A 23093-nucleotide genomic window follows, 5' to 3' on the forward strand; every position below is an offset into this window, starting at 1 on the left:
GTCATTCGGAGACGTGTGGGTCCAATATGTTGGCACGATGCGACCCGGGGGGGGAAGCTGTGAGGAAACGGTGGTCTTGGCACTCCACCCTTTGAACAAGTTATAACATAAACTTAGATACGTTGCCTCATCATATATCATGAGGCTGAAACAACTGCACTGCAATGAAGAAGGAGTAGCCGAATAACACACATACAGCTACATAACATGCCTTCTGAATGTATCAATTCCCGTTTAGAGAAATGATTTATTGAGGTCATAAGGGTGTAATGTATGCAACAAGGAAGGCCACAAATTACTGTCTGGCAATACCAGCTACGGTGGGTTTGGCTTGCATTAATGGGGCACAGCTCTGTGCAGAGTGTGCCATGCTTTTGCACGCTATCAGCAGGCAGGTCCAGACACTGGCAGATACCCGAGGCCTTGCATCCTTCACTAAACAAACATTCTTCCTCAGGCCAAAGCACAGGAAAGTACATCAACTAGTAAAACAACTTCACAGGAGAAGCTGCAAACGCAAAGACTGCAGCCCTCATGTCTTCTCCTTAAAGACTGCTTCCCAAAATATGACGACTACACAGTTTATAGCATTCCAACGTTTGCTTAAAGGCAAAGAACGCCAAAAGACCTGAAAGCATGAGCGCTTTTCTTTTATTTATCTCGCTGACTGATTATGGCTAGGCCCGCGCATTCATAAGCTTCCACTTCCATTTCTTTGCAGGCGACCTGAAATGAGGAGACATCTGTTCAAATAGCTTGTCAGTAAATCATCAGCCACGAAAACCTGTTTTGCCAATCCAGCTCACGGATCTGGCCTGCTTCGTCTAGCTTTGAAGCGGGTGATAATGTCTGTCTGGAGCTGTTGTTAAATGAAAAAAGTGTCTAATGAAAGGGTACAATCACCTGGATAAGATACTATGTTTTTACACCCAATGACCCACACCTTTATTTTGTGCCTATCAGATGATTCAGTTATCACATGAAACTCATAAAGTCTGCTCTAGTGTTCAGATACCATGAATTTCTCTCTGGATTGGTAAACCACTCCACCAATGTCAGAATGAGAGATCATATACTGGCAAGCTAACAGCATCTCTCCGGGGTGCGTGCGTGTCCGTGTGTGCTTATGTGTGTGTGTTGCAAAATGGGTCTTGTGAGTCACCATAATTCCAGGAACACCAAATTAAAATCATTCTCAACCAAGATAATAATCACTTCACAACATCTTGTCATGTTACCGATCGGGCATTTTGGGAGGCCTGGCTCACAAGGGAAAGTCTCAGATGTGGGACTTCAGTCACATGTGAGAGACCCTTCCAGTAATGTTCCGTGGCACAAACAACAGCATGTTTATCGGTATTGTGTGCTGTTCAAAAAAAAAGGTTGAATAAACTATATTCTGTATGCTGCATCTTAGGAAGGGAAATCAGAACTAAGACCCTGTTCTGTGATAAAAAAAAAAAACATTATTAAAAGGTTTATTTTGGTCTGATTCCCAGGTAACTAAATATGCATTTAACTGCAATAATAAAAAGGATAAAAATTCTCACAAATATGCACAATTAACTTGTATTGCATTGTATTTTTTGCACTGCCATTTGGTTCATTGTGAATGTTTAACTGTTATGTTCAAATGTTACTAATTGATTGTTGTCTTTTTTGTATTCAGCCAAAAGTTCAGGTCCAAATATTCCCCATAAAAATCAACTCATCATCATTTTTGAGCATTTGGCATAGTTCCCGCTACTTCAAAATAAATTAAAGGGCCATGAAATAGATATTTTTTGTGATGGGATGAGAGATCCACTTCTCCCTTTGTTCCACAGTACGAACATTGGCATTAAAATGGCTGGTGACTCTGATAATACTCCATGGTTGTTTCCAGCTCAGCAGTTATTTTATAAGCGTATTCATGAATGTTTTTAAATGGCGGATATCTCATCTTGGAGCAAAACTCATACAATTGTTGATGCGATCGTGCATGTTTTAAATGTAATATTCATGTGATTCAACATATCAGTTGTTCATTTTAATTGGTATTGAACTAAAACCTCCTCTCACCTACAAACCGGCCTGTTTTGAAGTGGATCTCACAGCCCCATACACTAATGAAGGCTGGCTGAAAATGTGTAATCTGTCATACAAATGAATTCGGCGTTGGAATACTCTTTTGAGAGTGCGGTCCCAATGCTCTAGACAATGCAGCAATTAACTTGAGCACAGTGGGCGTCCTACAAATTGAATGGCTCTCAGAACTTACAGTTTAGAATACAGAGAACAAACAAATGGGGGAGGAAAAAGGGGAGGGGGAGCAAATAAAACTGTACACTGATTATAAGCATGGTTACAAGTATGAAAGAAGATAGATAGATAGATAGAGTGTTTTTTTTACCTAGCAGCAGCTAGGTAGGATGATGATGGTGTTTGTGAACAGAAACACCGCCCATGTTTATCTATGAAAATGACTGCCTTATTACCTCAAAAAACACGATTTAGCTGAAGTGAACATCCACTGGCTTACTTCCCACTGAAACTACCTGGCTAGACATTTGATTTTACATAATGTCAACATCAGTGGCTTAACTGGTTAAATTCATTTGGGGATGCAAAACGGCACAAAGGAAAGCAACTCATTTATCCAGCTTACATTTCAGGGTTTCTCCAGCATAGGGGATGTGAAGCTTGAAGCGGTCACAGCAGGGCCCAGGGGTCAGAGACGTACATCTGAAAGTGGAAGTGATCGAGACCAAAACAGGGAAAAAAAAGTCAATCTCCAGCAGTTTATTACCTCGCTTACTGGCAAATATACAAAGAATTTGACTTAAGACATTCTCCAGGTTGTTAAGGTCCCTTTGGCATAGACATATTCCACTAATCAGTACTTGTGTCAATAAAATGTTAACTTTTCCTCAACCAACAGTGTAGGTCTAAAAGGACAAAGAAATAACAGGCAAATTAGTTATAAAAGTTGACATCTGACTGCCAGATTTCAGCAGGAGTTTGATGCGACATTCTCTCTGCCACAAAGAGATAAAGACAGAGCGGCTTGTATCGATGCCAACAGTGACCATGTGTCGTCTTCATCTCAGCGAGCCACCAGATCTCAAAGTGCCTGGATAAGTCCTTGACACCGAGACCAGTCGTCGCACCCAACTGGTATCCGGCTGCTCGGTTGATGCTAATTGGCTGCTGTGTCCTGTCTAATGCTGCATTCACGTCGTATGGGAATAAATATGTGAGCAACCTGATGGCTAAAAGCACCAATTTCACCAAGTGTTTGAACCCATCTGAAGCCATCAAATGCCATGATTGAAGTTTTCCATAGATTTTGGTTATTCTTGGTTACTCATAGTTTTTTCACATGCAGCACACATGCACTTAGTGAGTTAGAGTGGATGTTTTACAGTGAGCCATCCACTGCAATAGCAAACATAAAGACAAAATCCAGCAGATAGATGTGTCCTGCCATGGCATTTAGGAGTTACGGTCACAACTAATGATGACAATTGTTCATTTTGTTTGTTTTATTTGAAGTGAATATGTGATTCCTTACACTTGACTTGAGACACTTCCTTGTTGGTGAAATAAAGAATTCAATAAGTCTGAGAAATCATGGTTCATCTTTAAACCTTGAGTTGCCAGCTTACCACCTGAAAGCTGATGTGAATGATATTCTCAAGTAGGAAGCTCACATCTACCATTTTCCCCGTATGACGTGAATGCAGCATGACAGGCAATGTAGGAAAGATGGAAAGCCTCCTGTGTTTCAGGGGGTAAACTAGCTCGTGCCAAACTGCAACTCACCCCGTTTTGAGGTCTGTGACACGGAGACAGTTGGTCGAGTCGAGTCCCACGCGACCGTTCCGCACCACGCTGCACAGCAAGGGCCGCAGCTCCGGCGAGATGCGGTGCAGTGCGACCTCAGGGGACATGTTGTTCATTTTCCACACTCAGGAGTCTGTGGACAAACAGCAACACGATAGGAATGATGGGCATGAAGCTAAACCTAGATTCATGGGTTAGCGTTTGTTTATTTCTGACTATAAAGCTGGTGCGATAGAGAGTAAGACGCCTAGAGTTCTACTTCTCAGTCGAGGAACGTGAGCTGGTGAGGTTAGACGACGTATGTATTGACACTTTCATTTTTGTCTGTCACTGTCTCCCTCTCCCACACACACACTCACGCTGTCTAGGTTGGCCACACTGCATGGGAAGCGCACGGTGCATGTACAGATTCAGGCTACTGATGCCTTACTACCTGGCCACATTCAGAAAGACGGGAGAAATTAGCTTCTCTATCTGCCATAGTTTGTAGCTGTCATGATGTCAATGTTCGTAAGCTTGCTAACGTTAGCCATTGTTAGCATTCCGCTAGCTGGCACGTTAAATTATTATCAATTGAACTTTCGGCTCAGTTAAAAATTGACCTTGTAATTTACTCGATATTTAAGCATACAAACGGCCGTTGTTAGTCTACCTGAAAGAGCTGGAAATTAAATAATATCAGCGTTAACTCCAATGTTTACTTCATGCTCTCAAAACTTCCGGTACGTGCTGTTTGGGTCCTTGTGACAGACCGCACTGTAGATAGCCGTTTTTAATTATGCCTGTTGATATAATGACAAATTTTATCTCCAGAGCCAGATTTCCTCGTGACTTATTGCCGATAAAGCATAATGTATTGTAATTACTTGCACTCAAATATTTTTACAACATAATTTAAACGTGTATGCATTTATTTAATAACAGCAACGGGGCCCGGCAGTATGCGGTCAGGCAGCTGTCATTAGCGTTAGCATGCACTTTGACCAGTACTGTGAGTGTTACTTTGACTTGACCACTCTGCAAGAGCAAATTTTAATACAAGGTAAATATGTATTGTGTCGCATTTCAAGACATGACTGTGTCACTACAGTGTTTGGTCAACTCTCAAAATTATTTATTTTTTTTAACGTTCGAGCTATTCTCTAACTTAGCGGGGTTTTGTTGTGTTTTGACATTTTTAGCTTATTTTTCAATGCCGTTTCACACCTCTACTCTCTCTTGTTCTCTAGTCTTCCCCATATTGATACAGGCAGTTATTTTATGTTATCAAAAATTATTCCCCCACTTAAATAGCCTCTGAATATAAGCGTCACTGTTTGAGCTGTATGGCTTAAACTTTTCTGGAACCATCAACAAGTTTGTTTTCATTCCACTCACACAACTGAATAGGAGTGCCCGAATCGTGTAAAATGACAAAAAAAAGTCTTGCCTACTGTAGCGCAGGCTGCGCAGACAGTGTCTGTCTGTGGTATTTTGACATTTATTTACCTTTACCTTTACCTTTATACCCATTGCTATTAATTCAGTATCTGCTTTCAGTTGAACATTGAAACACACCTACACTTAGCACAATGCTTAAAAATAAGACTTGTAATTGAGCATAACCTCCACATGTTTCCCTTCAAAAAAGACGAGTTTTAGAAGAGCATCCAATCATGTAACCATACGTGATGGGCCTACTTGCTGAACTCAGCATATTGTATAGGGCTATGTGCAGTTAGAACAGTTCTGGTCCGGGCTGTAGTCAAAACCACCTCAGTCAAGTCCAAAACCTGGTCTACCTGGTCTAATTGTGTCAGAGTCAAACGTTGTTTTACAGCAGAATACAGCACACCACACACAAAAAAACATTACAAATGCCAAGAGTGCATCTTGTGACTGCTCCAGATTTCTGTAAAATTACTTGTGTTGGTCTTGGACAGAAATAAGAGACCTAATATTTAATTTAATAAAAAATATACTTGAGGATCAAGACAAATGGGGTCAATGTCTGTGAAAACTCCAATACTGGTTCAAAAACATTATTATTGGCCTGATTCAAAATTGGGCAATTCCAGCTATTCAGTGTTACAACATAGCTGTTATAAATGTTGTAGTGTCTAAATACCCATTAAGTTAGTTGGTTATACCAGGTCGATGACATCTGGTATGGGTTTTCATGATAGTTTGACATTCAGCTCTTATACATTTTCTTTTGAGTGTTTTCAGAATGGTTGGCAAAGGACATTGGGAGGGAGGGAGAGCTTATTATAAAGTGTGTGTGTGTGGTGGGATGGGGGGGTAGTAGAAGTGTTGTGGTGATGATAGTCATTATCTGAACCTCTGAAAAGCATTTTTAAACATGAATGCTCATATTATTATAATAACAATCATTATCCAGTTAACTCTTGACCACCCAACCAGACAGAAGCAAAATATACAGTCTTACCATTCTTTAAAAAAGGTTTCAACAAGATATTCTCTTTGAGTTTGCTTACTGTTTAGTGTAAATTGTTGAGCCGATTATCTGCAACCTTGAGTAGCGTTTAGGCTAAATTGTTTGAATGTACATGAAGTCTTTTGAAAGCATGCTTTGTTCTGTTGTTGTTCATTTATGTCAAGACATATATCATCCCTCAGTTCATTCATTGGGAATATGTGTATCGCCTGTTTAGCCCCAGGCTTAGTGTGGCCTTTTGTTAAGCTATATTTTATGATAACTGCTAAACACCTTGTGCCATTAAGCCTCATCCACGAACGCAACTGCAGGTTGGCCAACATGGATAACGCGGCCTCAAATTCGACAAGGAAGGGAGAGTTTTAAGAGGGTTCCCTGCTGTTTGGAGTGGTCGGACATGGCGGATCTTATTTTAATCTACTGCAGTGGGAAGCGGGGAGGGTTCCAGGCTAGCTGTTCGCTCCTGGAGAGGGAAGACAATACGCTGTGAGATGTGGGAGAGAGAGAGAGAGAGAATTGAGCCATCCTACAGCCAGCGGCCAGGCTTTCCAAGTCCTCCACTGCCTAGGAAGAGATTTGCAGAGATTAACACACTAGCATTAGCCCTGATACAAGCAGAGGATTGAATTAATTAAAAGACTTCGCCGGGCTGTGTTGTGTTCACGTGGTGCAGCGTCGAAATAATCACCCCTGTTGAGATTGGAGCCCGTCCAACTGAGCTTTACGATGAATGCTCTATTTTTACCTTCTCGCTTGTTTCAGTCGAGCTCATGCTAATGTAAGGAGCTAAATAATATCAAGTGATGTTTGTTTGGAAGCTGTTGGGGAAACTAGTTTGCATATTTTGCCTGAAATACCCCCAAGGAGTCAGTTTTGCTTCAGTATTCAGAAGGCCCCTGTCCTCATTTCTGAAGAACATGTTTCAGTAGAAAGGCCTGGACACACACTGAGGCCACATGGAAACTCCCATATCGGCAAAACCCTCATTTAAAATGCAGAATCTCACAGCCAAGACATTTCACGCCATGATGTCACCATAACAAATAACACAAATGTGTGTCTCGATCAGATTATGACTGAAGAGGCTTTCGATGTGCTGGTAGTGGGCTCCTGCATGACTGACTTGGTGAGGTGAGTAACTTCACCCCTTTCATATCTAAATAACCACGAGCAAATGAAACACACTTGTGCCACTACTCACTACTATATATGTTCTGATATGTTTTCCTCCTCACTGAGGGGGAATTCCCTCCAATGTCTCTTGTTGTATTTCACGATAAGGCCCGGTTTACAATCTTCAGCTAAATCTGGGTACAGGAAACTCCTCTGCTTCCTCAGGTAGACCCAACCGGAAGCAACACATTGGGCAACTTTTCACTACCATATTAGGACCTGTATTTCACTATGTTTATAGCATTATTGACCTCCCTTTTAACAAAATGCAGTGCAACCGCAATTGATTCTTGTCTCAAACATGTTTCCCTTTATTATTATTAACCACCACCACCGTTTTCCTTCGTGGATTTTATTTTTACACGTGAGCTTGTGGAAAATCGGGGTGTTTCCATCACGGCTCGAAATGGACGGCACAATCCTGTCTGCACGAGAATAGGGGAAGTAGTCTAAACTTAGATAATGCCACCACCTCCTCAGTGCTTATCCTAAAAGCCCAAAATGTTATGACTCCTCTCTCCAAGGTGCATCAGTGGGTCCAGCAGTGTTTGGTCCAACACCTTTTTAGTGCAACAGGCATAAATATTGCTCCGACGCGGGTCCTGCCCTTTTGCTAAATGGATCCATCAAAAGAGCTAAACTTTCTTCCATCTTTCCACTTTATTTTAACTCATTTTCCACCAACTCTCAGTGAAGCACAAGTTGCTTTTCAGCACTTAAAAAAAAAACATCACGTGGAAATTGAATAATATGACTCCTGCAGGTCATTGATTGATCTCATCACTGATAGATAATGCAGATGTGATCACCCTGTGTTAAACTCAGCTTAGATCATCTAGTGTAATTACTGTTTACTAAAATGTCAGTGTTGCATCATCCCAATATGTGGTGAGATCTGTGGAGCCAAATATGATCCTTTCCCACGAATCGTTAGTCATCAACTCACAGCACAATGGCTGAGTTGAGAACAATTTGTCACCCTCATTTACCATAACCTTTGTGAAGAATGACACAATCTTTCAGACGCATGGACTAAATACGCTGTCAGTGCCTTTATGGACTCCAGCCAAACTGAGTATGGAGCCCGCTGTCAGCCGAAGAATTACTTGAGCACGAGCGCCATACAATGACAGAGTTTTTTAATATAGCCCGTATTGTGTTTTTATGTGAAAGGCAGGAAGAATAGCTGTCACCTGGGTGCCAGCAAATGGAGATCCGCATAAACAACCAGAATATGTGATGCTGCAAGAAAAGTTTCCAAGCATTCTTTGCAAGTGCAATTCAAACTCACACACAGTCACATTTTTCCCATCGTTCAAATTGCTCCACAAGTCCCCACTTATCAAAAACATATGGGTGCTCTTACCAAGGGCTTTTGGCAAGTATTTATTTTGTTGCTCATTAGCAATTCAGTCAGTGACTTTGTGCTTTGAAGGGCAGGAGTTGTCAATTAAGACCCTAATATGCTAGCGGGAAATGGGCTGTTTTGGGATAGTGTGTGTGTGTGTGTGGGGTTGGGGCTTTTTGGATGGAGGTCAGAATGAGGATAGGGGAGGGGAGCTGGAATGCATTTCCGACCCTTCAAAGTGATATGCATGGCTTTGAAGTCAGAAATCCAGTTGTCTTGAAGTACCAATGTTTGGGTGGCAGTGCAGTTGACTGGCAGACAGTGGAATAAAGTTCTGCCCCAATGACTATCCCCTGTCACACACACACACACACACACACACACGCACACACAAATACACACACACACTCTCTCTCCTTCTCTGCCATACAAACACACAGGTATAATGCATTGGTCTGGCTATAATTGATGCACGTTAGGCTACAGAGCATTGTTTATACTCCTATTTTACATCAGAATGTCTGGTAGTCAAAGGCTTATGTTTAATTGTCTCTTATCTGCAGTGCACAAAGAGGAGGAGCGCTCTGCCTCTCCACAGCCTATCAGGCGTTTAACCCATTGCCAAAGCCAGACAGTGCCCCCTACTGCCACAGCTTCCCCGAGTCACTGACTGTGGAGCACTTTGCACCTGCTCAGCCAAGCCTGACTTTTCCCAAACTATGGAGAGGATCCAATATGTGCCACAGGATTGTTTCTGTCACCACACGGTAGCAGTAACTTACTAGAATGAGTCCCAGTGCAAGACTAAAATCTCACAGATTTGGGTCTCAGCTGAGGAGGTTTAAGAACAAGGCCCATGGGTCCCTTGACTCATTTTTTTCTGTAACTGTTCCTCACAGGATTGCTCAATGTATAATTTTGGTCAATGGTTACTATTAGCAGTTAATGCCCCTTTAAGTAGGCTGTGAAGTCATTCTTCCATGTAGGGATCTGTATGTGAACGCAAGACATGAACCAAGGTTCTGAGAGATTCTGTGATCAACTATCCATAGAGTCAACCATTTCAAAGAGTGAACAGATTTATAATTGGCTTGTTATATCCCTAGACATAGGCCAGAGCGTTGACTTGTGACCACGGAGTGAATAATAGCAACATCAGCGTGGCTCCACAGAAGTGGTCTGACCACACAAACGTAAATGCCAACATCGCTGTTCCTACATTCCGTATTGGCAAATCGGCTTTCCGTGCCCATGTAAGGCAATTCCTTCTTTGCTCAACCTCTTTGTTAAGCCCCATCACCTTTTACTGAGTTATTAGAGCTTCGAGCAAGGGCACTTTGGGGGCAAGAAAAAAAATACACAAGATGAGCGCTAAACATTTCCTCTCGTAGCTGCAAATGATGAGGCGAGAGCTTGACAAGCTTCTCTGAGTCACAGCACAAGTCGAGGGTTATCTAACTCAAATCGAAATGACTTCTGTATGTGTTAATGACCATACAGTCTCCCTTCTTGTCACTCCTGGGCTAAGCGGTAATTGAATACATATTTGAATTATAGTGGGAAAAACATGGGCCGCACTCTGTGTATCTCATTTAGCAAGTGATGGATGCCCTTTTGAGACCCGTATCTCTAGCTGTAAAGACAAATCAAGCTCATGTAGTTCAGACATCGGAAACTGCATTTAAATTTGTTTTTGTCCTGGTCTGCTTCCCCTGTTGCTCACCGACAGCTGAGGAATGATTTTAATAGAACCGGAGGAGAGGGAAATGAGAACCAGCCTCAAAGCAAACACTCCACGTCACCGAACACCTGCTTTGGCCTTTTGGTTCCGTGGGAGAAAGCGCACCGAGGTCGCACTTTAGCGCATAACTGTCCCGTTTGTTTGGTGCTCGAGACAGACAACAATAGCCAAGTGTCTCTCTCTCTCCGGGCATGAGGCGGCGTGGGTGGGTTTGCTCAAGAATTTGGAAATCTGTTTATCTTACCTGTCAGTCATCTGGTCTTAAGTGGCTGTTAGCCAAAATGTGGAGCTGGATTCCAGCACAGGTGGGAGGGGAAGAACCAAACGGTGGTGACACAGGTTAGGAAGCTTTACTGAAAGGACAGGGTGCATGAGGGTAGTAGCCTACAATTTGTTTGTGTGTGTGTGTGTGTGTGCGTTTACATGTGCTCAACCTTTGTCCAATTTCCTTCTCACCACCTCCCCGCATTCCAGCCACCCTCACCCCGCTTCCTGTTGTAGCTTTGAGCATTTTAATGTTTTCACACGGCTGTGCAAAAAAAAAAAAAGCGTCTTTTATAACGACCTCCAGTGTTTGCCAGTTACTGGAAATCCTGAGATTGAGTGAACTTACTGTAATAGCACACCTGCCACAAACACACTCACACACGTAAAAAAGAGCAACAGCAGGGTGAAAAACAAGTTTATGACAACATTTTGCCATCCGCAAACCCTCTGGCCCTGGGCAGCGCTGGCCGGGGGCCAGACCACAGCGTCTTGACGTACAGTACGAAGCCGTCTGGAACCCTGCCGCCTCTCCCCCGTGTTACTCACCGCCCGCTCTGCCTCTGCCATTGGAGGGATCACAGAAACGGACGGCTCTTCGTGAGGGCACCCACCTGTGGCATATCAGCCCCGAGGGGTGGGGCGGGACTCTACCCAACCCCGATGAGTCAGGCATTACCGGTGCTGGCAGTGTCGAGTTGAGACAGCTCCGGGTCGCACCGCTTGCATCATTAGTCGACTCAGAAACTCGCAGGCGTATTCAAACTGCAAAGCATCCAGACTGCTTCCTAGAGTGATCGAGCACTTTTTGACTTCATGCTCTGTCCATGTTTAAATTATTGCTCGGACTTCCATGTCATGTGTGAGTAAGAAAAAAGGGGAAAAAGGTTCAAGGGAAAAAAGCTTCCTGCACTCTGTTCACCCCTGCAATTTTTCCATTTTGTTGACCTTTCTGTCAAAGACCTTTACCAATACAAAAAGATGTTCACTGTAACCCTCTGTGAGCTTTGCACTAGAACCTCTTGTGTGTGTGTTTATGCATATTTACCACTGATAAATAAATGTATCTTAATCACGGAAGAGAATTAGCCTTGAAGGGATACCTTGACATTTTGACATTCCCTTGCGCTTTTTGGTTTCAATGAGGAATACTAACAATGCTAAAAAAAAAGAAAAAAAAGATTTTAGAAAAATAAAAGGAAAATGTACAAACTTTTATCCGCAGTGTGACTTTTGAGGGAAAAACTAGCAAATTAAAAATCAAAAATGCCAAGGTATCCCATTAAGGGAAGGAACCTTTTTTTTGTCACTTGTAAATCCCATGGGGTAATTGCCTTGTGTGAATGTGCAGCGCTTGTTTTTGTGCTCAGTGCCTGTTTTTCTCTCAGCCAGGCGCCAAGGCTACCCAAGGCAGGGGAAACCATCCACGGTCACAAGTTCTTCATCGGCTTCGGAGGCAAAGGGGCCAACCAGTGCATACAGGCTGCAAGACTGGGGGCCAAGGCCACTATGGTCTGCAAGGTAGGACGCTGGAATCAAGCGCATGGCCGTACAGTGCTGCTGTGCGTCTATGAGCTTGTGTTTCTGCCTGCATGTGCGTGTTTGCATGCGTATGCTTGTCCAACCTTTGGCTCATCCACAAGAGAAGAGCACAAACACCCAGCCGTCACCCCCCGTAGTCCGCCGACCAGTTACCAACTCTCACCAAAAACCTTCTAGCTTCGTTCACACTCCAGTCAGTCATTTCACCACCGCATCAACTCTCCATCCCTCATTTTCTCTTGATCAATACCATACCGCATGCATACGCCCACCCACGCTTCCCCGCCTTCAAACAAGCCTATTCCCATACCATACAACCCCAAGTCTCCAATCAGTAGGCTCAGAGTGGCCTTTCAACCCGAGCACTAAAGCACCGGAGCCCCACCTCTGTCAGAACAAAGAGGCCCAATCGATAACGGCCCAGTGCGGGAGGAGCTCTCTGGGCATGGGGAGAACCCAAAAATAGACACCCAGGCTTGTCGAAAACATCCAAGACGGAAGGCCGCTCTTCAAAGAGAATGGGGCCAAGCAGCCAATACCAGCCCAACCCGACATCACAGGCAGCTAGAAGTGCCCGCGTTTTGGCACGTTTTTTGGAAAGCGTGGGTTCGAAGTAGGCGCCTCGGGGCAAGGTGGGGACCCCTCCCGCAACCCCAAGTAGTTATAGATGTGGACATCCCTGTGCGGATGAAGGGAAGAGGGGAAGGGGGGGAAAGGAAAACGAAAGAGAGGTGGACATGAGGAGGCGTCAAGGCGGGGTTATCGTATCTTCAAGGCTTGGCGCAGCTGGTCGTGTGCGTGTGCGTGTGTGTTTGTTGACTTTGTGTGTTCGTTTTTGCACATTTTCGGCGGCGGCACGATGCCAGTATGCTGGCAGGGTACAAGAAATTCCAACCCAACCGAGGTTTGAGTATACCACTCTTCAAAAGTTGCCGCTAACCAAGTCTGACCCCGCTTGACTCTCTCTTTCGTCTAATCGTTTTTGCATTCAATCTTTTGTAGGTTGGTAAAGACTTCTTTGGAGACAGCTACATCCAGAATTTCAAGGACAACGGCGTTCACACAGGTAAGATAGATGCTTTTTTCTGTTGGTTTTATTTTTTAATATCGCATGCCAAATTGGTGCCAATTCCACTTCGCATGGCACAAAGATCAATTTCAGAGCAGTGTGTTTTTTCGGTCTGCATTTTGTGAATTTCGTAGTTTCAAGAGGCCTTTGAATATACTAGGGTGTTTTGCAGTTTTTGAATACTAAAAGAACTAAATGTTGGGGTCAATGATTGCTAAAATATTAACATTTATTAAAACTGAAGTTGCTTTTCAAAAGCAGTTTTCACTGCATATTTCAGACTCAAGATGGGTTTGGCCTGTCTTCTCTTCATAGCCAAAAGTACTGACCCGAGCCAAACGGGCTCCTAAACCATTAGTAGTGGTTAGCATATTGACACTTGGTCTTTCCGAAGTGTGTACGGTGCAAGTTGTTTTAAAGTTTCCGCCCACGCCGTCACGAAAAAAAAAAGCAAGAAAGAAATTTATTTCTGGATAAAAGACAAACAATAGAAGCTTTTAAACCCTCCATCTTGCACTTGTCTTCCTTCTATCTTTCCTTTTCTCTTCCTCTCTCTGTCTGTGGCAGAGTTTGTAGGGCAGACCTCTGATGCAGCCACAGGAGCTGCCTCCATTATTGTCAACGACGAAGGTAAATGCTTTACCCCGCTAGCCCACTACCCTGCTGAGATCCTAAAAGCTCTCTGAGTCGTAGAAATGTCACGTGCACGCACACACACACACACACACACACACACGCACACAAGGGTGCATGTGCGCTCTCGGCACCCTCGCCCACACACACACACACACACACATACAGTACGCTCATGAATTCAGTCAGCTCATTGACTCACCATTGGTCTAAGTGACTATAAACACCGGATGTACACACACACACACTCGCAGACACGAGTGCTTAAGTGCACCTGACCATGCAGAGTATCCACAGGTTCCAATCTACTAGAATCCAAGCGTTTCCACACAGAGTACAATTTCTACCATCCTGGACTGGACATACAATCAGGTGATGTAACAGGCTGTTACATCCTGATGTGTGTATGCGTCCTCGCCTGTGCACCCCATTTCTACCATTTGACGCACACAGGAAATGTTTTTAACCCTTACATGCATGGCATTTTTGAAACTACACTTCTCCATAACATGGGTCAATGCAATCTCGGGCGACGGCCAATATTTCGGGGTTTCCGGTGTAGCCGGCGTAGCCGGCGGACATCCGGGCCAAGACTTCCTCTTCCGTGCGCCGGTCATTGTTTACAGTCCGATTAGCAACTTGAGACGCGAGAATGGAGTTGGAGTCGAGAGACAACGTCTCATATGCATATGATATCTGTTTATAGAGATTAGCCAAAATGTCATCCGGACCTAAAACACCTACAAAAAGTATTGATGTTTGTGTATTGTGTGGAGAAACGTTCGACTCTCGCGTCTCAAGTTGCTAATCGGACTGTAAACAATGACCGCTGGCTACACCGGAAACCCCGAAATATTGGCTGTCGCCCCCAGAGTCTAATCGTCGTCAGACCGATAGACGATGGGTTCCGAGATTGGGGTCAATGTGACCCGGGTCTGGACCTATGCATTTTCCATTTGAAGAAGGATGTCTTTTTACTTGTAACTGCAAATGACCATTATGAAATGTTTTCAAGTTACAATTTATAGTTCTGTTTTTTTTTTTTACAAATTTTATTGCAAAAAGTCAAATAATATTAACAGTTAATTCATTTTCAATATCTAAATCATCATCTTATCTATCCCTGTCAGTGCATCAAATCACTATAATCTGTTGACTGACTAGGCTATATTGAGTTTTAGTGAATTTTCAAATATGCTAAGTAAGAGCAATCTCAAGCTACAGATGTACTGCTAACATTTAGCATACCCAAATATCATAGCAAGATATACTAGCTATGTTGTTATACATTGAAGACATGATTATTATATTTCTACTATCTACTCTATCTTACTATACAATATCTTTCGAGCTATACAATATCTTTATCATCACAATGTGAAGTGGATAGCATTGAATGCTGAAAGCTAGCGAACTGTCACAAAAATATTAGCTAACGTTAGCCTTGAAAATATCAAGAGCTAGCAAGAACAGCAGATTAGATTATGAATCAGCATACTGTACATATGTATAGTACATAGTATACTCAATACAACTTACCAGATGTGAGGTAAGTTGTGTCCAGTGGTGCTGGTAAGAGTATATGTAATGAATTGTGCAGTTTATTTATCCCTGACAAGAATGTCATTTGAATGTTATGGAGGGCATAACAAATTTATTCAGGAGTACATGGAATGAATACAGTGTGAGTGTATTTGTTGCAAGAACAGCCCATGTACTGCGTCTTAGGTTCAAGTACATCTCCATACATTCACATGCCATGCTGTTAGCAATTAAATCTTTCTAAAGTAGAGGTCTAGCTGAAAGTGTTTACCAGAGAGATTGTCATTTTAGAAGAAAATAAATATAAAAACGGGGGCAGGTGGCATTCCATTAGTGTGAATCCACTGTTAAGGGTAAATTAAATGTATTTTACCTCCTTTTTTTTATTGATGGAAAGAAATGGTCAAGGACACAACCAAGTGAACCAAACAGGAACTGAGAATGATTGGAGCATGAAGGTTTATGTGTCTCGTGTGTTTTCTGAAGGGTCAGATTTAATTACAAATGGTGTTTATGCTCAAAAGAATGAAAAAGCCATGAAATTGAAGGCACGGTGTAAACACATGCCTACTTCCATAGATTTGCCCGCCTGAATGTTATAGCTCATTTGTGCCATATACAAAATTAACAGCGATTTTTATAATTTTGTATCGCATAACAAGGTCTTAGAGCCAGAAGCGCTAGCCTAGGTTACAGGAGAGTGTCATTGAAGTTCTATTTGACACCGTTTACATAATGTCATCCAAGCCACAATTTGAAGAACGTGCTAAATAGATCTCACCAAGACCTTTCATTTGATACAAAACTCATTTTCACCCCAAAATTACACTTGGAGTATTGCCCTTCAGTCATTTTTAAAATCAAGCGTGAGTCACCCCGGTCTCTCGCGCCACATAGCCCTAATTTAGCCCTAATTACGGACTTAGGGCGTCCTGCGGATCGTCGCGGTCGGCATGCAGCGGCTGTTGTATCCTCACTGTGTCTTTGGGTGTGCGGTCCCGTCCACGGGCAGGTGAGAACGCCATCGTCATTGTGGCCGGTGCCAACATGCTGCTGGGCGGGGAGGAGCTGCAGGACGCTCTTCCAGCCCTCCGCCGCGCAAAGGTGCTGGTGTGCCAGCTGGAGATCAGCCCGCAGACGTCCTTGCAGGCGCTACGCATGGCTCGGGAGAACCACGGTCAGTGAGCGTATGTGATACTGTGTGTCTACCTATGGGGGGGGGGGGTGAGGCAGGGTGTCCGCAAGTCCTTAAAGAGTCTTAAATTATCTAAATCGAAGGCCTATAAAAGTATTAAAATGTCTTAAATACAGTCATTTGAGGTCATATTTTTTATTTCACCATGTAATGAAAGGTTTTATTTGAGCTGCAAGTCCAGTTTTAGATACAGAACAGGGTTAGTAGTAAGATTTACAGAACGTGTTGTTTCTCATTGTATCTGCTTTACTTTGACTTTATGTCCCATAACAATTAAATTCCTATTGTCTTTTTTCTTATACTGCTCATTTATAGTTTCAGAACTTTCATTAGATATGTTCAATTTTTTTTTTATAATTTTTTTTTTTAAATATAATTTGTCTTAAATTCATTAAAAAGGTCTTAAAGAGTTGAATTTGGCTTTTTGAAACCTGCAGATACCCAGCTGGGGGCAAAAGAGCACTGGTCTTGTTGATCTGTTTTGTTTCTGTATCAACCAGATACAGATCAAAGTCTTGTGTCAGTTTCGTAGTCCCACAATGTCAGTTGGTTTTGACTGAAAAGATCAATATGTGGGAGGGGGGTCCCTATAAGTCACAGTCATATTAATGTCTCTTTTCTGTTTCTGTGTGTATCCCTTTCTTTTTTTAAGTGTCCTCCCTTTGACCCTTCCCTCCTTATCAGGTGAGGTGAGAAGTGAGGAGGAAATATGAAAGTCTATTTTGATTTGAGTTTTTTTTTCCCCTCTGTCCCTACTGCTCATAATCCACATTAACAGCCATCTCTTTCCACACACTGCTAAAAGCCCGAACCCGCAAGGGCCTTGTAGTCCCACGTAAACAAAGCGCTATTTTAGACTACCGCCCTCCCTCCCTCCCTCCCTCCACCTTTTGGTGATAACCAGGTTACTGAGCTAATCATTTTTAATAACATCCTATTATTAGAAGCCCCCCCCGACGTCATCGGAGACGTCTGGGGAGCCTCTCGGCCCTGTCATCAGGGCCTGTCGCCGGTAATCGCTCGCCGCGGGATGCCAGGAACGAAAGCGTCGCAGCCATCGCGGCGCTGCAGATGGGATACCCAGATGGCCTCGCGCCGGTGCCATCCTCTCTCCGCCATCCCCCCCCCTCGCTACGTCGGGCCGTCCGGCGGGATTAGGACGCGGCATGTGGCGTCAGGAGCGAGAGAGAGAGAGAGAGAGATAGAGGCGAAGGCGCCACCAAAGATGCCACCTCGATGCTGCGGCACCGGAGCATTGCGTAAATGGCGCTCCCCGGAGAGAATGGGTGTTAATGGGTTTGGCGGCGAGGGTTTTTTTTTTTTAATGACGCGGGGGTGCAGCGCCGCTCGGATTACGCAAATGTCACCCTCCAGCCACACGCGCCGTGGGTGCCAGCTCTCGGCGATACACTTGTCCAGATAGCGGATCCGGAGAGAGTTTTAATTCGTCCCCGCGTGTCAATATCTCACGGGGGGGAAAAAAACGACGGCGTATACATTTGTATTTCGCCGCCGCCTCCTAGCATTTAATATGGAGAATGTTAATGGAATTAAATTGATTCTGATTGATTTTAGGGAACTGTATGAGTTGTATAGTTCCCCTCTCTTTCTTTCTTCTTCCCTCTTCATTCTGTCTTCCTCCCCCTCTTCCTTGTCTGAGCGAGAAGCCGCTTTTATATTTCTCACCAGATGCAATTAGAGCCTCTTAAAGCCCTTTCAGATACTCACTGGTGACTCATGTCTTTTGTGTGTGTGCGTATGTGTGTGTGTGTGTGTGCGCGTCTATGCGTGTGAGCGAGTATGTGTGAGCGATCTCTCTCTCTCTCTCACTCCGTTTCCCTCTGCCCTCGTTTTCCATCCACCTCTCCTCTCCAATCGACCAGAGCAATAAACTGCTGTGTTTCTAACTTCTGACCGTTTCTCCCACTGTGCTTGGCTGATCTTACACTCCATGTGCGATTAGACTTTGAACCTTGAACCAAAAAAACACAGAGTCATGACACACACACACACACACACACACACACACACTCACTCATGCCAGACATGACTCAGTCTGCGTGCATCACAGTGTTACCACATCTGTCCCAGCAGCTGTGTGTACGTGTGTTTGCACGTGTGTGTGTGTGTGTGTGTGTTGCAGTGTGTTTGCAGCGTTGTTTGGGTCGACACCTGGAGAGAAAGCAAATCAAGGTGACCTGACACCGACACACCTTCCAGTCTGACGCCTCCAGCGGCGGCTCATTACACTGGCAAGACAAATTCCTTCATGCATCAGTGTATTCGGGGCTTCGCACCAGCTGCTCTTGCTGCATATTGATCAGCTTCCATCCTCGAACCGGTCCTCTTGCTGCATATTGATCAGCTTCCATCCTCGAACCGGTCCTCTTGCTGCATATCGCATGTGCGGCTCATCACACCGGCGCCGGGGGGGCCGACGCGACTGACGCACAGATGGCGGATAGGGAAGAAGACGGGCGATAGAGGAAGAGGAAGAGGTGGCGGCGCTGTCACTGGCAGCGTTTACATGCGCACAATAATGCCGCTATTGTCAACAGTCCAAGACAAACAAGCGTGATGAAGCCGTCAACATGACATCTCCCCCTGATCATCCAGTGTGACGTGGTTATAGCGAGTATTGTGCTTTCGACTACTGCCACACACACACACACACACACACACACACGGATCGCACTTAAAGAACCCGATTAAGGTGCATACATGTTCTGACTGGGTTCTGCTAATGCCAGTCAAATTGGAGCACTCCATGTGTTACTGGCATTAATTATGCTACTGCGATTATGCTCGCTCCACCAAACAGCATAATTGCACATAATCAGAGTGGAGTGTTTACATGGGTCCTGCCTTACTTGCATTATTGCCTTAATTGCATCACAATCGCTTTTTTTCATTGTGGATGTAAACGTGGCTACTGTTGCATTAAAGATGCTGTGGAGTGGAGGAGAGGGAGCGAGTAAAAGTGAGGAGCAGCTTGTTGCCAGGAAACATTTTAAATAGACTTTTAAATGTATGCCAGTTGATGGACACTTTCATCCAAAGCAGCTTACACTAGCATGAGTGCACCGATTTTTAGTATTGGTGGCCCCAGTGGTAATCAAACATCATGGTGTACCTGAATATTGAATAATATAGGAACCTGTGTCTCCCCTTGTTGCTTGTATTGCCCATCTACATTGCCCAAAAAAGTTGCAACACCCTTTACAAGGCAAAGGAGGTAAGGATTATACGGATAGTGAAGGAGAGACGTAAATAAAAGGTGGACAAAGTGCGACTTTAGTGTGTAAAAATAATCTTCAGAATAAGTTAAGCATTATATAGTGAAAGAGAAGATGAGAAGCAGATATTGAAGGATGGAGAGAGAGAGGTTGGGGGGGGATAAAAGGGAGACGCTTCTTTTTATGCAAAACTGAGAGATCACATCCAGAGATCTCTCACTTGTCTTGGAAACCGGAGCGATGGAAACTGAGGTGCAATTCAATATCGAGAGAGAGAGAGAGAGAGGGAAAGAGACAGAGAGAGAGAGAGAGATAGAGAGAGAGAGATATCCCAGCCCAGTGCCATGCTGATTTTTGTGTGACGTGGCCTTGGCTCATCTGGGTGTACATACATTACAAGTGTGTGTGTGTGAGTGTGTGAGAGAGACGTGTTGTTTCCACTTTTACTCGCAAGCAGCCCAGCATCCACCTCAAAGCGCCAGGTGGCCAAAGCCCTGCACAAACCCACGCAGCTGCTCTCTTATGCGCCCACGCAAACACACACACACACACACACACACACACACACACACACTGCAACCAGGCACACACATTTGCACAACAGACTTTGATGTCACCAACGCTGAAACATATACTTGGCGAACGCACAGACACACACACACACACACTTAACATGAGGCTTTATTTTGTACACAGAGATATCAGAATTAATCGCTTCGTCAAGCTGGGCTTATCCTCACACATACACAGAAATCGCGGTATTAGATGCATTAATGCTTACATCTCATGAATATGCATAAGACAGTGATGTGCAACACGTACAGAGGATTTACTCCTGACAAACACACTCTCCCTCTCTCTGTCTCCCTCACTCACACACACACACACACACAGAGAAAGGGTCACAGCTCACCCACACAGTAATGCACTTAACACAGAGGGTTATACCTCATGTCAAATACTCTCTCCACACACACACACACACACACAGAAATCTGAAACAGCAAAAAGGTACAGTACGCCACAAAACATCCAGCATGTCTCAGGCCGCCTCCGCCGCCCCGCGCCTTTTTCTCTGGTGTTATTTTTCCCGGCGAATGCTAATTTGATCTTTTAAAGGGTGTCTTTTTATAGAAGCTTATCCACTTGAGCTTTGCCTGCGAGAGCAATCCCCTACGGTAGCCCGCTAGCCTTTGTTCCCCCTGAAAGTGTAATTAAGGTAATGCCAGACCTTGACAGCAAAGCTTAGTAAATGGAAAAATAGACACGGCACAATAGAAAAATATGTCATTCAGGGACATTGTCGCTATTGTATTATTCTAAAAGCACCTTGATAAATAGATATCTGGGTGTATTATGGAGAGCGATTACATTTTTTTTAGCCATAGTTAATGATTTGGATGCTCTCCTGAATTGAATAACGCTCCATTATGATGCCTGACATTGTCGTCAATATAATGGGTTGTCGCCTGGCTTCCAATGCTACTGTTCAATTTTCTGAAAAGTGTTTCTGGATTTATTGACATGATGATCACTTCCTCATGATTTCCTCTTAGTTTCGATGCACCGAGATCATCGTGTGTTCTTCTAATCCTTTGCTGTCACAGTGAAGACGGTGTTCAACCCGGCGCCGGCCATTCCACACTTGGATCCAGATTTCTACCGATTCTCCGATGTGTTTTGCTGTAACGAGTCTGAGGTGATGAATCACACACACACACACACACAGATTGCCCACACTATTTATCGCAACAGCATTCATGCATTCGCACACAATCACTCTGTCTTTCTCACACATAACACACACACACTCACACTTACAAGTAAGCATAGAGGAGACTGAAACCAATCCCAGCCTTCGCTCTTGTAGAAGTAACAATATTGGGCTTCTTCCCTCAAAGTTGGAAGAGGAAAAGATCAGAGGTTTGGAACATTATGACATTATGAGCATGCACACACACACACACACACATACACCTTTCACAGTAAGCCAACTGTATCACCCGGGTCGCGACCCCCCTGGCACATCAAAAGCCCCGCTGTATAGCCTTCAGTCATACAGGTAAACCCTCTGGTATGAAGAGAGAGAGAGAAAAAAACATTCCCTCTCTCCACCCCTTTTACGGTAAAAACGAGTGTCATGGCACCTCGCGTCTTGCCTGTCAGGCGATGACAGATGAGTGACGGGGGGCAGGGATAGATGGGAAACGTAGTAAAAACAACAGGGCAGATGTGCTCGGTGGCTGAGTCAGCCGCCCTCCTCGGGGGTTAAAGTGGAGGTGAGTTTGCCCGGGAGCCTCTTTTTGATGTGGCGGTGCAGGGCGGAGAGAGGCTGCAGCCAGGTGTGGGGTGGGGGGGGGGGGGGGGGTGGAGGGACATGAAAGGGAGAGTTGACGAAAGCGCAACGTGTCTCCTTTTCGCTTTTCTCTTTTAGGATTGAGTGTCAGGTTGCAGAGGTACAGTCACGCTATATATTATGCAGTGTGCAGGGGTGGAAAGACTACCAAAAGGTCCTGCTCGAATAGAATGTTAAAGTTACTAGTGTAAAACATGCAGTGCAAACAGAATGACAGGACATATGTAATGTTGCACAAGTTGTTGCACAACTTTGAGTGTTCTAACATCTTGAAATTCATGTCATTATTCAATTGTGTTTTAAAAAGAAAAACTAAAGTTGCGTAACTCAAAAACTGACAGTATCTCTAGCCACTTACACTGACAATTTTTACTATAAATGAGTAGCTTTATTGTATATCTGTACTTTTTTGAGTATTTTTTTAAGTCAGTAATTTTTAATTTTTATTTTTAATTTTTACTTACTTAAGTATGTGCTGACCTAAGTATTTTACTTTGCTACATTTTCATTCCCATCCATCACAGAATATATAATTTGTAGGCTCTCTGTAAGAAGACAAACTGGCTAATTGTAAATTGCATCTGCATCAAACCTGTTATATGCAAATTAAAATGTAGAAAAGTAAAATACTGAAGTCAAAACTTCAAACAAAATAAACTTATGCAAAACTCAAATGAAAAAAGTTAATAACTGCCTTCAAAAAATGCTCAAAAAGGTACAAATACTAAAGTG

The 23093-nt window shown here is 43.8% G+C and overlaps 2 protein-coding genes across 3 annotated transcripts in view; one reads left to right on the forward strand and one right to left on the reverse strand.

Annotated features, from left to right (window-relative positions):
• babam2 (BRISC and BRCA1 A complex member 2) overlaps positions 1–4570 on the reverse strand; it is a 62000-nt gene extending 57430 nt beyond the window's left edge. Inside the window, exons 1-3 of one of the 2 annotated variants that reach the window (XM_071546933.1) lie at positions 4478–4570; positions 3805–3958; positions 2648–2724 (exon numbers count right to left, since the gene is read on the reverse strand). In XM_071546933.1, the coding sequence (XP_071403034.1) occupies positions 2648–2724; positions 3805–3941 (214 nt within the window). In that variant the 5' untranslated portion in view covers positions 3942–3958; positions 4478–4570. The remainder of the gene's footprint in view (positions 1–2647; positions 2725–3804; positions 3959–4477) is intronic. The other variant, XM_071546943.1, reaches the window with a different exon arrangement.
• Positions 4012–21704, forward strand: LOC139667406 (ribokinase-like; the record flags this gene model as incomplete). The annotated part of the gene is made up of 7 exons (XM_071546857.1): positions 4012–4123; positions 7332–7393; positions 12177–12309; positions 13333–13396; positions 13967–14029; positions 16587–16751; positions 21613–21704. Coding segments are annotated over exons 2-7 (576 nt in total), but the record flags the coding sequence as incomplete, so codon positions are not given.
• Positions 21705–23093: the final 1389 nt, after the last annotated feature.

Source organism: Centroberyx affinis, unplaced genomic scaffold (genome assembly GCF_046629955.1).
Source record: "Centroberyx affinis isolate AG114_WGS23_722 - 3 ecotype Tasmania unplaced genomic scaffold, CSIRO-AGI_Caff_v1 ptg000267l_1, whole genome shotgun sequence".
Classification (NCBI taxonomy): Eukaryota; Metazoa; Chordata; class Actinopteri; order Beryciformes; family Berycidae; genus Centroberyx; species Centroberyx affinis.